This window comes from Sycon ciliatum, chromosome 2, assembly GCF_964019385.1.
Source record: "Sycon ciliatum chromosome 2, ocSycCili1.1, whole genome shotgun sequence".
In the NCBI taxonomy this organism is placed as follows: Eukaryota; Metazoa; Porifera; class Calcarea; order Leucosolenida; family Sycettidae; genus Sycon; species Sycon ciliatum.
Window position 1 is genome coordinate 27,297,610 of NC_088644.1, and position 17,219 is coordinate 27,314,828.

The window sequence follows — 17,219 nt, forward strand, 5'->3', positions numbered from 1 at the left end:
GTGGAAATCATGCTACGTGATGTAGACTCTACAGTCTACATGTATCTTGATTCTTGAATGATGATGATTGATCATGTTGATGGCATGATGCCTTTATGCCCGGTGAGATTGGTGGCCATAACAACTGTAAAGCGTTTCCATGGCTAGCGTCAGGAAAACCGAGGTCCTAGCGAGCACTACCATGTACACCAGGTACACGGTGCAGGCGGTTCGAACTGAGTTTCCGGATTTGTAGATCTACGAGGCACTGAGCAGGCCGGTCGCTCGGCCGAATGAGTTGAATCGATTCGTTGTTGCATGACTGTTATCAGATGATCCCAGTGCTGCATCAAGCAAAGCCCATGGGCTATTCCCATGGACATACCGGCAGTATTAGTAATAATACTATCATCGTTTGCTGCTATTTTACCGTAGTGTGTTTCAAAGAGTCTCAAAGTCGACTCCCGATCCCATTATCAAAAAGTAGCGAGTCCTGGTGTTGTTGCTGTTGATGTTGTTGGCGCCGATAGGGAGCGCCGCGGCCTTGTGAAGTAATAGTTGTGTTCGTCCAGTCGAACCCCGTGAACGGCGGAAGGTATGTCCTTCCTACGACCCAAAACAGCGTTTGTAACAGGTCGGAACGGGGATACTGCTGCACAGTCTTTGACTGTGAACAGAGCAGGCCATCACTATGCTGTTGCTGATAGTCCAGACCTGGCCTATCGTAGACCCAGAACGGCCGCGTTGCTCACCCCGGGTAGCTCCACTCCGCCAGAAGCCAGCTCACTGGCGGAAAGCCGAAACCCTACGACTACGGCGACGACATCGAGTGTGTTCGCAGCGACAGGCGCCGAGTACGTCAAGCACCGAGCAGCTGCGGAAAGGCCTGTTGGTACACCACCAGCAGCTCCACGATCACCGGCTTCACCGTCACGAGCAGGGCGACCCAAAACTGCGGGAATAGCTCCACTTCGTCCGGTGCCGAATGACAGGTCTGGCTCGCCGAGGATTTCCAGCCCCCTGACGAATACAGCACGACCTGCGAGCGGCGGAGGGGTTCGATCCGCTGCTGGCGGTGGGTCGCCCTTGACGACTTCGAAGAGCTTAGCCGACGTATTGGAATCGGTCAGGGATGGCCCCGGCAGCAGTGGTCCTCACTCGCCAATTGCCTCATTGGCAGGTTCACCACACGCTAGTCCCCGTCCTCCCAGCGGCTTGTCCTCGCCACATGCGACACAGCGACCAACTACAGCCAGTCCTGGCAGTGCCGCCGCGTCGCTACCCGCCAGCTTCCAGAAATCAGGGGCGTTGCTGAAGGAGTCCGCCTTGTTGCGCGACACCGTCGCCACAAACCAGGCTGAGATTCGTTCAACAACGCAACTGGATGGATGCGCAGCGCTCAGGACCAAGTCACACGAGACAGTAAGGAACACACACACACACACACACACACACACACACACACACACACACACACACACACACACACACACACACACACACACACACACACACACACACCACACACCACACACACACACACACACACACACACACACACACACACACACCTCAGACCTCAGACATGCCCATCGCGGGAGCGATGATACTGATAGCGAACAGCTATGTTAGACATAGCAACTTGTGCTGGGATTACACCATTCAACAGCTTGCAAGGCTGATGAATTGACCGCCACTATTTTTAGCCTGGTATCCACCACACAGCTGTTTGAAGTGACTTTTTCTGGCCAGTGAATCCCTATTTTTCATTTTTCCATTTTTTACACACACACACACACACACACACACACTTACTTGTACTTGTTGCTCACTGCCAAAACTGGTCACGTGGGAGAGACTCAAAAGGAATCTTAGAAAGATGACTCAATTGGCTATTGAACCGCCCAACGGCCGACACCCCCTGAAATCCCCAAAACTTTGGGTGGACTAGAAAATGATCACACTTATGGGCTCACCACACCTCAGTAAGTGGGTGAGGACAAGGTGCAGAAAAAGGATTGACGGCATCAGGGTATCCGTCCTGGGATCCAACTGCAGTTACCCCTGCCCCCAGTGAAGGTAATACTTGCTACTAATGTGGGTGGCTAAATCGGAGTGGATCTGATATAAGCTTCACCAGCACCTTTGATTACACAAGAGTTAATCTAGCCAGAAGCAGTCCATGGTTAACAGGTATATATACTTCAAATAGAAAGTATATGAACCCTGTAACCAACAAAGGTGGCAGATACAACAATACACCTTTAAGCAGCCGAGCCTGTTGGCAACAGGCCCCACACAATCAGGCATAAGTGTACCCACCAACCGAACTAGCTGGCAACACACACACACACGCACACACACACACACACACACACACACACACACACACACACACACACACACACACACACACCACACACATTGACAGTAGTGGTGTGGACAAAGTTGCAATTTGTTTCTAACTACGACTCTGAACACCAGCACAGGCAGTAGGAGAAATCAATGAGAGGCTACCGCTACCATGGATACAACATCTGTAATAATTGTGTGTCAATTACAGCGGCATGATGCTGGATGGTTTGCAACCCTTCCCTGCATTATCCTCTCCACAGGTGTTTACTTCCATCCGAGATTCGCGTGACGAATCAGCGCAGTTGCAACAGGCCATTTGTCGTTTGGGTGAGGAGCAGAAACTGCTAGGTAAATGCAAGTGTCTCTTGGAGGTGGCCATACAGGACAAACGCAAAGGAATGTCCGTCAATCACCAGTCACAGGCGCTGCGACAGAAAATGTCTGCTAGAGACCAGCGCGTAAGTCAGGCAGCAACCATCGTTGTGTAGATTACGAGCTACCGGCATCACGTATGGCCTCTGGGTGGCCCCTGAACTTTGTGTGTGTGTGTGTGTGTGTGTGTGTGTGTGTGTGTGTGTGTGTGTGTGTGTGTGTGTGTGGTGTGTGTGTGGTGTGTGTGTGGTGTGTGTGTGGTGTGTGCATGCATGTGTGTACATGCATGTGTGTGTGTATGTGTGTGTGTGTGTGTGTGTGTGTGTGTGTACGGTGTGTGTGTGTGTGTGTGTGTGTGTGTGTGTGTGTGCGCGCGCGCGTGTGTGGTGTGTGCATGTGTGTACATGCATGCGTGTGTGTGTGTCTATCTGCCTGCCTGTGTGCATGCATGCATGCACAGACTACAATGGTCTCCACAAACTTCTCCCGTGTGTGGTTGTGAAAGACTGTTAGTTGTCCTGGCATTGAGAACGCCAGTATACAATGTACTTGTACCACATAGCCAGTTTGTATCAGTCAAGGTGCCCAATGCAACAAAGGTGCATTATACACTAAATGGTGGTGGCGATGACAGTCAATTTGTTTCTTCAGATTTTTCCCACTTTAACATCTTTCCCTCAAATCTGTGAATATGTACTAAATGCTAGAAATCCTATGTGTGTTGTGTTGTATGCACATGATGACAGCTAACCGACAGCAGTAGTGTGGCTCTGGCGAGCGAGGCACGCCATCTCTCCCAGTGCAAGCGCGACCTTGAGAAGCAGCTGGCGCAGGTGAAGAACCAGCAGTGGGAGGTGGACAAGTTGCGCAAGACCATCACATCTCGCTCGGACAGCATCAAGAGTGGTCCTCTTGCTCTGGATGCTCATCACGAAAAGGTACACTGCAACAGCCATGTAGACTGTAACTACAGTCAGACCTCGCTTAACCGCACACATCTCTAGTCCACAAAGATATCCGCATAGGCGAGGGAACCGGATAACCGAACACCGCCTATGTTGGATGCATCACGTGTGCTGTAAATATATAACCAGCTATGTTCTTCCGGATGACGAGGGATCCTGATAAAAGAGGGCCGGATAAGCGAGGTCTGACTGTACTTTGAGTGTAATGAACCCCCTGGGGCTGTGCAAGGTACATGTACTGGTGCGGACATTGAAATCCGTTCAGAAGTCAAGCAGCCACAGGGCGCTGGCCCATCGCACAGCCGTAAGCACTGCTGGTCCATTTTCACAGTGTTACAGTGTGTGTATATGCGCTAAGCAAGTATGGCTGCCGGCCACGGTCATTTCACTGGATTTCAATGCCACTGTGACAACAGTACTTGCATGTTATGCATGGCTTAGTTCATGTTATGCATGGCTTAGTTCATGTTATGCATGGCTTAGTTCGTGTTATGCATGGCTTAGTTCATGTTATGCATGACTTAGTTCATGTTATGCATGGCTTAGTTCGTGTTATGCATGGCTTAGTTCATGTTATGCATGGCTTAGTTCATGTTATGCATGGCTTAGTTCATGTTATGCATGGCTTAGTTCATGTTATGCATGGCTTAGTTCATGTTATGCATGGCTTAGTTCATGTTATGCATGGCTTAGTTCATGTTATGCATGGCTTAGTTCATGTTATGCATGGCTTAGTTCATGTTATGCATGACTTAGTTCATGTTATGCATGGTTAGTTCGTGTTATGCATGGCTTAGTTCATGTTATGCATGGCTTAGTTCATGTTATGCATGGCTTAGTTCATGTTATGCATGGCTTAGTTCATGTTATGCATGGCTTAGTTCATGTTATGCATGGCTTAGTTCATGTTATGCATGGCTTAGTTCATGTTATGCATGGCTTAGTTCATGTTATGCATGGCTTAGTTCATGTTATGCATGGCTTAGTTCATGTTATGCATGGCTTAGTTCATGTTATGCATGGCTTAGTTCATGTTATGCATGGCTTAGTTCATGTTATGCATGACTTAGTTCATGTTATGCATGGCTTAGTTCGTGTTATGCATGGCTTAGTTCATGTTATGCATGGCTTAGTTCATGTTATGCATGGCTTAGTTCATGTTATGCATGGCTTAGTTCATGTTATGCATGGCTTAGTTCATGTTATGCATGGCTTAGTTCATGTTATGCATGGCTTAGTTCATGTTATGCATGGCTTAGTTCATGTTATGCATGGCTTAGTTCATGTTATGCATGGCTTAGTTCATGTTATGCATGGCTTAGTTCATGTTATGCATGGCTTAGTTCATGTTATGCATGGCTTAGTTCATGTTATGCATGGCTTAGTTCATGTTATGCATGGCTTAGTTCGTGTTATGCATGGCTTAGTTCATGTTATGCATGGCTTAGTTCATGTTATGCATGGCTTAGTTCGTGTTATGCATGGCTTAGTTCGTGTTATGCATGGCTTAGTTCGTGTTATGCATGGCTTAGTTCGTGTTATGCATGGCTTAGTTCGTGTTATGCATGGCTTAGTTCATGTTATGCATGGCTTAGTTCATGTTATGCATGGCTTAGTTCATGTTATGCATGGCTTAGTTCATGTTATGCATGGCTTAGTTCATGTTATGCATGGCTTAGTTCATGTTATGCATGGCTTAGTTCGTGTTATGCATGGCTTAGTTCATGTTATGCATGGCTTAGTTCGTGTTATGCATGGCTTAGTTCGTGTGGCCTTCTGTACAAGTATACTGATTAGTGCCAAGAGTCCATAGCCCCAAGGGTGTGCAACTCTGGATCTCCAAGCTATGTGTGCCCGGCACGGAGACAGCAGCGCTGTCTTCATTACGTAGTAACATGACGATCAAGCTGACTCGATTTCAGTTTTTCTATGGTTAGACGCAATGATTTCTTGCATAATAATGGTAGATTTGAAGGCAATGCCCGTGCCCGACCCATCACGCAAAAAAAACTTTCCGTAATCTCTGAGAAAATGTGCTTGGCCGCTGGAAACCATAGCAGATCAATGATAGCGCAGTACCCCGGCTAATTTCCCACTTTGTGTCTCTGTAATGTGGGGAGGAACGCCGCGCCAGATCCCATGTGCAGTGGTGCATACTCTCGGGGTTATGTATCGGGGGCGTAGCTCGCACATTATCTGTGCGGGTGTGGTGACCATGTACCACCGGCAACCTCATAGTCAGCATGTTTACCTGTTTTCACTGTGCTGTGCCTATGGCTATGACAGGCATTTCAGTGCAGGCGTGGTGACTGTACTACGCTGACTATACAGGGATGAATTTACTGCCATGTTTTGCATAGCAGTTTTTCCTATGCAAAATCTCAATTGTGGCGTAAGCTATGAAAAGCATGAATAGCCTGTACATGTATGTATCGCGGTTTTCTGCATGTCACTGTCATTTTTTAGTAGCAGTAGATCGATTTTGCGTAGCAAACTGCGATGCGATACCGGATAAATTCATCCCTGCTTTATACAAGCTATGCGCCTGCCGTGTATACTCTTGCTAGTAAGGCTCAACAAGCAAGGGCCTGCCGGTGATGTGTTTCTCTTGCTTGTCTTAGATACTCTCCTTCCCGTACAAGAACAAGGATAGATACACTACCAGCAGGAGGAAGCCGGTGAAGGCTGTGCAGTTCAATGCCGTTGTGACTGCAAGTGATGACCCCGCTACAAACACCGCAGTCAGCAGATCACCGCTCACAGCTACAAAAGGTCAGTGTGCTTTGTAATAGCAGACGCCTGCTTAGATCTTGCACTTCGGCGAAACATCTACGGTATTTAAGAAATATTTTATTATGGATTTGTTATGGGTGATTGCGGTTATCAAATTATTATGGGTGCTAGTATATATACCTGCGTTATTTAGAGCCGGAACAAGATTCCACTTTTCTGTGCAATAGTACATGTATGCCACATTGAACCTAGCTAAAATCCAGCCGAATATTGGAATTTGGGTCGATATGCATTATGATAGCGTTCAAAACCGTCACAAATCAAAACTCGAGTCGAGGTAGATTGTGCAATAATTCCAGATTTAGAGTAGAAACGACAACTTTCGCTGAAACCTATAAAGCCGTGCTGTAGTGTTCGTTCACCTTCAGTATCAAGTTATGGAAAAGGTGTTGATGTGCGTGCAGTCTTATTCCCAGTGGCTGTCAGGTTCCAAACTGCCGTTTGTGGATATTGTGCACGCTCTCTAAAAATTGAACTTGCCGCTGTCCTTTCCTGGTTTGTTGTTGTGTGCTCCTGCAGGGGTTCAATCCAGCAAGATTGTGGCCCAGTCGCAGAGCCTTATCGAAGCAAGCCGCACTTTACGAGAGGAGAGCAAGCGACTCATTGCTTCCGTGTCGCATACCGTTGACAAGAGGAAGGAAGGGAGCAATTCGGCATTGAAGGCGTCAAGCGACAAAGCTCACGCGCAGGAGGTATGCACTATACAGCACTAAATGCACTAAATGCACTAAATGCACGAATACTCGTACATGCATACTGTATACTGTATAGTGTATAGTGTATAGTGTATAGTGTATAGTGTATGGTGTATAGTGTATGGTGAAACTTCAGATAGTACTGTATCATCCCATAATTATTGTGTTGTATACGGAGGACTAGACTGTTTCACTGTAGCTATGGTTCTAGGATGAGGAGCATGTTGAACGTGTGTGTGCGTGCGTAATCCATATACCACAGTGCTGCTCAATGAAATACGATTGTGTGAGTCTCAGTCACCTTTGAACCCTGTTCCAGTGAAATGCAGGTCTAGGGCTGCACAGCGCCCGGCGCTGACTTGACTCATTTGATCGGATTTCATTGAGAAGTACTGTAGTATGACCCAGCACCCACAGTATTGCTAATATTCCCCTATGCATAATGCAGGTGATGATGCTGGCAGTTTCTCTGCACAGGCTGACGTACTTCAAATATCTTGATACTCGGTTTATTCATTTATGTATGCAGACAACATCTACTGCCGTACTGGCACATCAAAAGACGGCCGATTTAAAATCAGTTGGGATGAAGGATGAGAGCCAGCCATGGCAGAATAGATTTAGGAAGGATGTTCTTAGCACTTCGATACAGATTGCAAGGGGTAGGTGTGAAGAGTAGCAACACTAATCAACCCGCCTCGTCTGTTACTCTGCTGTCTATGTTCTGCTGTCCGTAGTGTGAGCTTGGTGTAGAGCGTGGGCGTGCTCGGCATGCGAGGTCTGCCTCTGCTCACGCCCTGGGCACGTACGACATCGCTGCCGCCCGCGCACGAGGGCCGGTGGCTGATGCAGACTGGTAAGCCATGATGGGTTGTCAGTGGCCTGTGTAGCTGGTCCACCTGTTATTAAGAGGGTGCACGTCTGGCTTCACAGCAGGCACTCAACTGCAATCCCTACTGAGGCCATTTAGCCAATACCTGCACATACCGGCTGAATGAAGGTCGAGCGAGTTAAGGGGTGCACACGTCCCCGTGCCCCTCACGGGATACTATTATGTGCCTGGGCTGTATACATAGTACAGCGAAACCTCGTTAGGAAGAACGCGGATGAGGCAAATGTTTGCTTAAGAAGAACTAGTATTCGTAACTCCATTGGATAAATCACTGTGTATTCACTGGGTATAACATACGGATAAGAAGAACTGCGAACAAATATCATCGGTCCCTTGGTGTTCGTCCTAAAGAGGTTTGACTGTACTAGTCACTATGAACCGGCTGGGAATATATGCTGGACAAACTGCATGGTGGCCTACCATATGGTTAGCCAGGTCCACGGTCAGTATCACTTGGCAGCTGTGACCGGCAATGACTGTGTCCAATATGCTGTAGCAGTGGTGGGCGGCTGGGAATGGCATAATCGTGTGAAAATCCATCCCCCCCCCCTCCATTCTGTCTTCTCCCTCCGGAGGTGAGATGGTGTCATTTAGTGTTTGCAGTGGTATGTTTTGTCTGCAACTTGGACTGTCCCCAAACCAGGTCTATGTGTCTATGGGGTTCACACGTTGCATGTAAAGACACGTGTTAGTGTGAGATGTTCGTGCTGATGAGTTTCAATACCCCTCCTATCTGCCCCCTCCTCCCCCTCCTCCTCCTCCTCCTCCTCCTCCTCCTCCTCCTTCTCTTCCCTTCCTCCTCCTCCCTTCCTCTTCCTCCTCCTCCTTTTTACTTGCCCGTTTTTTAAGACTTCACTCGGGTCACCCTTCGTGACCGACTCTTGTTATATCACGGTTTGGCCGACAAATGGATCCCACTGTCTCGTATCATCTCTGATTTAGGTCTGTGGCGGAAAAATCATCTCGGCCACTGCTTCAGGTTAAACCCGAACTCGGAGAAGACGAGGAAAAGCTACGGAAGAAGTCCATCGAAACGTTCACCGTGTAAGTTTTCGCAGCACATAGGTGATCATGAGTGGGTGATTGGCTCAATCCAATGCCAGATATGTATAAACTAACTGACCCTGGTCGGGTAGATCTACATCTACTCGTATCTTGAATCACTTGTACTTGCAACAGCACTGGATAATACCCACTGGCACTGGATAATACCCACTGGCACTGGCTGGATACAGAAACCAGCAGCGGGGGCAGCACCTTGATTTTCATGTACAGTAAAACTTGTGACCTGTGACTTGCGACCACCCCTTGGGGCCAGAGAAAGCGGTCTTTCTTGGCAGGTGGTCCTTAGTTAGAGGTTTGCTCCACGCAACCGTATATGGACGTGAGACCCTCCGTGCCTGGCAAAGTGGTCTGTAGTACCAGGCTGGTCGCTAGTCACGGTGGTCTGTAGTACCAGGCTGGTCGCTAGTCACTTTGATGCTTGGATATTATGCAGTACAGAGGAATGCCTGCTGCTACCGCAGGCGTGTAGCACCGCCGTTGGAGGTGGTCCGGCCGGAGAGGGGTCGGGGGGGGGGGGGGGGGAGGGCTCTCGCCCGGGAAAAGGTTGAAATTAGTGTGCAAAATCCTGCATTCTGGGCACTTTTGGCATTGTGTTAAAAAAGGTGGTTCGGCCAAAGCCGGACCGGCCGGACCGGCTGCTACGCCCCTGTACCGTCTTCATAAGTCCAAATCTTTCTACCAGGCATTGCATTAATACACGAGTGTGGTGGGGTTTTTTTGCTATACGTGCTGCTCTGCAGACTGTCAAGTAGCTCTGCCGCTGCCGTAGACAAGCTATCAAAGGTCGACAATCGTTTGGCAATGATGATGCGACAGCAAGCCTCTTTGCGGCAGAACGAGTTGGAAGTGCTGCGCATGCGCCGTCGCAGTGCAGACAATCGGTACGAGTGCCGTAGTGTCTTGTATTAAAGCCTGTCTCATACAGAAGCCTGTTTTGAATACAAGCCTGATTTTCAAGATACATAATATATCGGGACATAAGCCTGGTTTTAGTGTTGACATAATTATATTGAAATACCTGGTTTGAATAGAAGCCTAGCGCTGACATCGGCTTCTACAGAAATAAGTAGTGGTGTGCACGGGTAGTCGGGTACCCGTGCTACCCGTGAGGATCTCGAGTAGACGGGTACAGAATAGTACCCGAAAACCCGAAGTCACAGATGACATCATGCACGTTGAGGATGGAAACTAAACTTAGCTACTGCCGTCACTGCTGCGGTGGCTGCTGAACCTACTCTAAACCCTCCAATACCTGTCAGTGTCACTAATTTGATATTTTGAGAACCAGAGAGTTTACAATGGAAAATGTCCACAGAACAATGTGACCATAAACATACATGGACACCCACCGTTGAAGTTTGATTTCATGATGGCTGATATTCGTGTTATGCTCTTCTTGCAAGTGTGGCGAACATTTTGACAGACTGCGGGAAGCAAATCATGACAGCTATAACAAAGCACTAACAGTTAGTTGGCGTACCATTCTCATCGCACTGCTTCTTTTTGCCTGCCACATTCTCTGCAGCTGGGTGAAGGGTTAGCAGTCAACACTAACCAAGTCGACGCAGCACTGCCAGGACTCGAGTGCCGACGGAAGAGCTATGTCATATCATTGCAATGCCAGTCGGTTGCCAATATTGCCTCGGAATTCCATGGTCTGATTGGCTCATAATGTAATTATAACAAGCAATACAAGACAGATTGGGCCATGAATGTCCATAGCCTGCAACGTAGCAAGCTCTCCCGTTCAGCAGCTAGCGAGCCAAGCCGGCAGGTCTGCTGTTCAGCAGTTCTGTATTGCATGCATAGTCTGCAAAACTCTATTGAGCTGGACTCTGATCCTTGAATGTTACGCGAGGGTGATCTGAGTGCAAGGCCATTTTTAACAACGGTTTACCCATACCGGCGTTCTGTATTACATGAGCGCAAATGCAACACTCTATGCATGCGGGGAAGATGCAGACGACGCTCGCCCCCTGGGTCTGGTTTCTCGTCGATGTCGAATTCCTAATGATTCCCGGTCTTCACCCGCTCTCGTTGAGATCATGTGTATGTGTGTGTGTTTCCATGTGCCAAGTTTGATTCATATCTATGGACATGTCTTCGGCTTTAATTCAACCATCCGTAAAGCCTGCATTATGCCCATGCTTCTGCACAAAGTCTATCCGAGAACGCGTAGTTTGTATCACGCCAGGCGGACGGCCGCCGAGTATCGTGTTCGTCTCTTATCCCGTACATCTGTAAGGTGCCTTTCACCATACATGTGCCACATTCTCTTCATATCTCGTCTTCTTTCTGCAATATTTCAAAGGTATTTCCCACGAGAAAAGGTGAATCCGCACTGAGCCCAGTATGTTTTCAATCAATCCGCTTGATCATTAATTTTACAGGATGTTTCACTGCGCGTGTTGTCTGCAAAAACCACATAGTCGCAGAGAGTGACTAATGTGGGGTGGGGGGTTGGTGCACCGCGTAGCGAGGGGCATTTAGTGTTACCATGGTTACCGACAATGTTGCATGGTCTCAACCAGTACAAAGTACATGTACAAGTACATGTATGTCTCATCTGAACTGATTGATGTTATTCCCCAGTCTCGCTACAACAGTCGCTGTGTGACTGAATTGTACATGTACTGTACATGTACATGTACGCTAAGTCAGTACCAACTAGGTTTGAGATCTTGTCCATGATGCCACCACCATAGTCCCGAAGTACATGTAAATCGACAAGTGGCACTGCGGATAATACCATACATGTATAATTGCACCATTACAGAGTCCGGGTCGCTTCTCTTGGAGCAAGGCGTCACTGTGAATGGCCAACATCGGGCTGGGATGATCCCAACCGGACCGGCGGGAAGTAGTATAACGTTTTGTACGGCCGGTATTGCACTACTCCCTGATTCCAACCAGCAGCCAAAGACTCAGTGGTCGACCATGCCCGTTGCACTGTGACAGTATCGTGTAACATTTGTTCTGTATTTTTTTCCCGGCGGCACAGGATCGACCAATTACAGGAGACCGGAGGTGAAATCTGATCTCTCCGATTTTCGCTGGCCTGGTTGTACCGCTACTGAAGTCCAGATGGATGGATGTGGTCCGAAAAATGGTCATAGGCTGATCTTAGTCCAGATTGACGGCTTGTTTATGACAGCTTGTGTACACGTATATGTGCACTGTGTCACAGTGTGTGAGTGGAGATGGAGAATCCGATTTGACATGAGAAACACCCAAGTCTAGTCTGGACTACCAGGACCAAGGAATCGTATTTTACGACTCCCTGACCAGCAGGACAGCATCTGTACGCGTTGCCGTTGGAAACAGGTGTTGCCATGGTGCCTAAATATGGCGACTTGCTTGTCGATTTTTTTGCGTGCGACGGATTTTTCAAAATCTTGATCTTTTCGACCAGAACTGTTTCCTCTCTGATGTTCTTTAGAGTTCCTTGAGGGAAGAAGAAGAACTAACGTGCCCGGGGATATCTCCAAGTACTTTTCTTTGTTCGCTCACCACATCAAGCAGAATCATGTCTGGAAGACAAGGTGAGTCTGAGGCTAAGTTTCGTGCCGTTCACTGATGAAACGTGACCTGTTGCTTATGGACCAAGTGACATCTGGTTTGTCCGTGGGTAGGTGGCAAGAAGAAGCCTCTGAAGCAGCCCAAGAAGGATTCTGCGGATATGGACGATGTACGTATTAATTCATTTTCATCCTCACGGTTTGCCGTAATTGTAACATAGGCTGCTGGACAACTTCTTGCTTGGTCGTTACTCTTGTCCCACACAACATTGCTTGTTGTTTGTTGTTCAATGTTTCCACTGTCGTCTCGGAGGACCCTGAAACATGTTACTACAAAAGTAGTAACATGTTGATGACATTTCTTTGGCGTGTCAGGTGGGATGATCTATCCGCGCCGTGCCCTTATGGGGAAATAGAAATAAGTGTTGTCCGAATAGCTTTGCAGCCTTTGTCCAGTCTGTACGAATACATGTACTGGAAGTGCATCATCCCCACTGCAGTGCTGGAGGACGGGTAATGGTAGCCATAGAGAACAGTACATTGCCTTGACCGCTACTTTATGGAATGCTTTTAATGGTACTGTGTGTGGGAAGGTGCTGAGAAATCGCCCCACAGACTGTCCTCGGCTGGGGGATGCACTCGGTATTATTGGGAGTGACCTACCCAGGAGCCTTGAACAGTGCTGGCGGCAAAACCACAGTGCCTAAGTCTGGATACTAGTAGTTGAATTGCACTGGCCTGTACTACGGCAGAGTGCAATTGTCTCCGCTCTGACAACGCAGGGAGGGCAGTCACAGCATAGTGCGCCAAGGTCCCAGGTGTATGGATATGAATTTAAGGCTACAAGAGGTGCTTTGCTTATGTTTGAAAAGATTTGATCCAGCAATACACTGAAATTGCAAAAGTGAACTCTCTGAAACAAATGAATATTTCTAAAGAAGTGCCGTATTTTCCAGAGTACACGTGGCACTTTAAACCCAAGTAATTCACCAAAAAAAGACAGTGCGGCTTATACTGCGATGGTCAAATGAACGGTGCTAAACAGGGTAGGTGTCTGTATTTTGTGACGAAGCCTGGGTGCGGCTTATAATAATAATAATATTCGCGGCTTATACTCCGGAAAATTCGGTACTTGTTTTTCGACGCCTTGCATCCAAGGATCCACCGCTTGGACCCCCCCCCCCCCCCCCCCACACACACACACATTTTTTTAAACAGATGTCTACAAGCTGTAATAGAGGGAGAGCTCTGCGCCGAATGTGCTTAGACATGCCATGCGGCTCGAGCTTTAGTTAGCACCCCTGCCTCGCCTCTGCACTTCCCTTTTGTGAGCATTTTCAAATATGTAATATTGAACGTCGCATCTGCCGCTAGGATGTAGTGGGAGATGGTAGCAGTCTGGTCTATGCGAAGGCTAGTGTTTGATAGACCCAGTGCCTGTATGGATACCGTATTTCCCTGGATGCTAGTCACATCATTTTACAGTAAACTTCAATGGAGGAAGAAGCGGGTGCTGCGACTTGCAATCGAGCACGACTTCCTAGGGTTGTGAATAGATTGAAACAATTGCCTGAACATGGGGATGCGATCTATGACCGAGTGTGCGACTTTTCGGGGAAATACGGTAGGTGGGTTTCCGTTGAATTTGAAATGTTGCTTGAGAGGAGCCTGGATGCAATCTTGTTCCTTAGTTTGCTTTTGTCTCCGAGAAAGCTACATTGCATTTGGATGTTCTTGTAAGTTATTGTTGAATATACTTGCTGTTGCTGCTCTACACTGTGTCCTTGTTGTCAGGATGACATGGCTCTGAAGCAGAGAATGAGGGAGGAGAAGAAAGCGCTGGAGGCAGCCAAGGCCAAGGCATCACAGAAAGGACCAATGGGTAGGTGCCGCTTATTGGTTTGCATTTTGCTCTTCTGTGCTGCGTTCGTAACACCAAGTCAAGGCTATGATGTGTGTGCAGTCGAAAACAACGGTCATCTTGCCTTTACCGTAAAGGGGTCGAAGGTTGATCTTGTTGAATTGTTTGTTTTCCGGCAGTGCAGTGTGGAGCAAACGCTCTTTCAATAGATGGTATTATGTTGTAAAGTCCAATCCTCAACACAAGAAGTGGACCATAGCAAACTCATTTGTTTCAGATTGGGTTTTGCGTATTTCGGCCAAGTATGGCTTCAATAAATGGCTGTTAGGTTGTTACGAGTTATGACTAACTGTCCACCAACGTAACCAGATCTTATACAGTCAGCGAGTGCGACAAAATGGCACAAAATTCCCTTAATTAACTCGTAACATTTTGTCCCCCTTTTTTCACCATAAGTTAGAATCAGGTTTTTGAGCCTACATGTACCGTAAAGTACCGTTGATCCCCCCCCCCCCCCCCCTCGCGCGCTGTGTCGCTTCCCAGCTGGTTTTTCAGCAGGGGCGGGAATTAGATCAAGTTGTTCAAGTGCAGTGCTATGTACAACAAAGCATAAGATTGAACCTGGAATGCTGGATTGTGCACATTTCCATCCTGCACTCGCACGTACATGTATTGTGTGCAGCAGTACATGCATCGGTTCAACATCGTATTTCGTTGTATACGCCGATGTCGCTTCACATGCAGAAATTCGACAGGGTTCTGATCAACGGCACTTTACGGTACTAGTACCGTAGTGTCTTGTAGGTAATCGAATTAATCAAAAAATTATTTTTAAGTGGGCTGTGGTTGCCACAATGCGGAGGACTGCCGAGTCTGTTGAAATTGGATGGGAGATAGTTATGCTCTTTCCGCTTGTTAGATTTGTTGCACATCACGTCAGCAGTTGTGCATGCACACCATGTGTACTACCCGGTACCTGTTAGCATAATTCGGTCAGGGAGCACCTATTGTCGTTCCGAGGTGCCTATCTTCCCAGGTTTGGGTTGAATAACGGTGTGTTGAAACACTGCTCGGATATTCACGTAGCGTGTTTGGTTTCCTGTGTGTGTATATGTGTCGTAGGAGGTAGTGGCATCAAGAAATCTGGAAAGAAGTGAAATTGGCGCTGGCCATCAAGCCGTGCGAACTGCTCACTCTCAGATTCGTGCTATGCATTCGCTTGCCCGCTACTTGCTACGGCTGATACAGCATATTGTATTGTTATGCTGAACTGGAAAAGAACTTGTTATCAGAGATGTAGAAATTGACATGATCATGACCATCTGTGTTCTTCTCTGTGCTTTAAAACTGTTACGAGTAATGCTGCCACTTTCTTTCTCGCTACTTCTGCTGCTGCCGTGTTCTCTGTGTTGGCTTTGCTGGTTGTCTTGAGTTGCGTGTTATCCCCACGCAGGGAGCATTCTTATAGTGAAAGCCCTACCAGAGACAGTGTTGTATGTCTTTGTGTCAGCCTGCTTTTCCAATCAGGTCTTCTGCAATACGCTTAGTGATGTGTTTGGTAGCAGCAATGCTGCGAAGATATAAAATTAAAAAAGAAAGAAAAAAAGTAGTTGTGGTGTTGTGCTGTAATTGCTACCCTTGTGGCGGATTAAAGGAGCCTGGTGAAAGGGTGTTGTGCGTAATGATGTACTTGTAGTAATTCAGTGGGCAGGCATAATAGGATGGATGGATGGATGCGAAACCTATCCCTGTGTCCCATTGTTGGATGTCACGTCTGCCACTACAAAAGCAAACAAAAAATGTAGGAGATAATAGGAGCTGGTAGCAGTCTGCGGTGTGCGTGAAGTTTTAAACCTGATGGCTACGTGGATAGATGAATAATCTGTCCCTCCAGGAAATCGCGATTCCACGGATGCAACAAATTTCGCGATTTTCAGCAAAATCCGCGATTTCCCGCGTTTTTATGTTGTTTTCTGCACCATATCTCACATTTTTATGCACTTTTCACGCAGTACTTTCCATGATCCTGTAGGTTATTTGCACAGCACGACTCGTACTACTCCCGAGTAGATATACGATGCAACAAATTTCGTGATTTGGCCCAAATCCGCAATTTTCTGCAAATAATTCCGCGAATTCCTGGCAAGTTCTGCATCATTCCGCACTTTTCGTCGCATTTTTTGTTGTTTTCTGCCGCAATTTCTTGCGCAAGTTTTCGAGAGTTTTTTCCGCAAATTCCCGCAGGGACAGAATAATATGAAGAGTACATACATTTTGAAACACTCCACCGCTCCACATTGCGCTCTTGGCCAACATTCACAGCAGTTGAACACCATACTCCATAGCAAGGAAATCCGTTCTTGGGTAGATATTGCATACTAAGTCTGTCCCCACAGAATAACGCGGACAAAATCCTAAAATTATGCGGGTGAAAACAGGCCATTATACGGCAAATATGCGGGTTAATGCGGTCATTATGCACGAGTTATCTGTCACTGGTACAACTTTAGCGTGCAGTCTCATGCAAGAATACAACTTTGTCGTACAAACTCATGAACCCATACGACTTTGTAGTACATTTTCAACAGCATGCACTATTTTCTTGTACATTCTCATGAATAACGCGGGATTTATGCGAAATCTCTCGAAACGCGGATGATAACCAATAACGCGGAAAATTCCGCGCCCGCGGAATCGCGGTATCCTGTGGGGACAGCTAAGTAT

The 17,219-nt window shown here is 47.3% G+C and overlaps 1 protein-coding gene and 1 long non-coding RNA gene across 2 annotated transcripts; both read left to right on the forward strand.

The window, feature by feature from the left end:
* The first annotated feature begins 342 nt into the window (after positions 1 to 342).
* On the forward strand, positions 343 to 11,508 carry LOC135809475 (uncharacterized). The gene is made up of 9 exons (XM_065322833.1): positions 343 to 1,401; positions 2,595 to 2,792; positions 3,453 to 3,644; positions 6,293 to 6,443; positions 6,984 to 7,156; positions 7,897 to 8,015; positions 8,994 to 9,095; positions 9,857 to 9,997; positions 10,642 to 11,508. The coding sequence occupies exons 1-9, from the start codon at positions 577 to 579 to the stop codon at positions 10,655 to 10,657; spliced, it is 1,917 nt and encodes a 638-aa protein (XP_065178905.1). The 5' UTR covers positions 343 to 576; the 3' UTR covers positions 10,658 to 11,508.
* A 994-nt stretch (positions 11,509 to 12,502) lies between these two features.
* LOC135809476 (uncharacterized) lies at positions 12,503 to 16,104 on the forward strand. Its single transcript, XR_010552201.1, has 4 exons — positions 12,503 to 12,658; positions 12,749 to 12,804; positions 14,429 to 14,516; positions 15,618 to 16,104. It is a non-coding gene; the product is annotated as an uncharacterized LOC135809476 (long non-coding RNA).
* Positions 16,105 to 17,219: the final 1,115 nt, after the last annotated feature.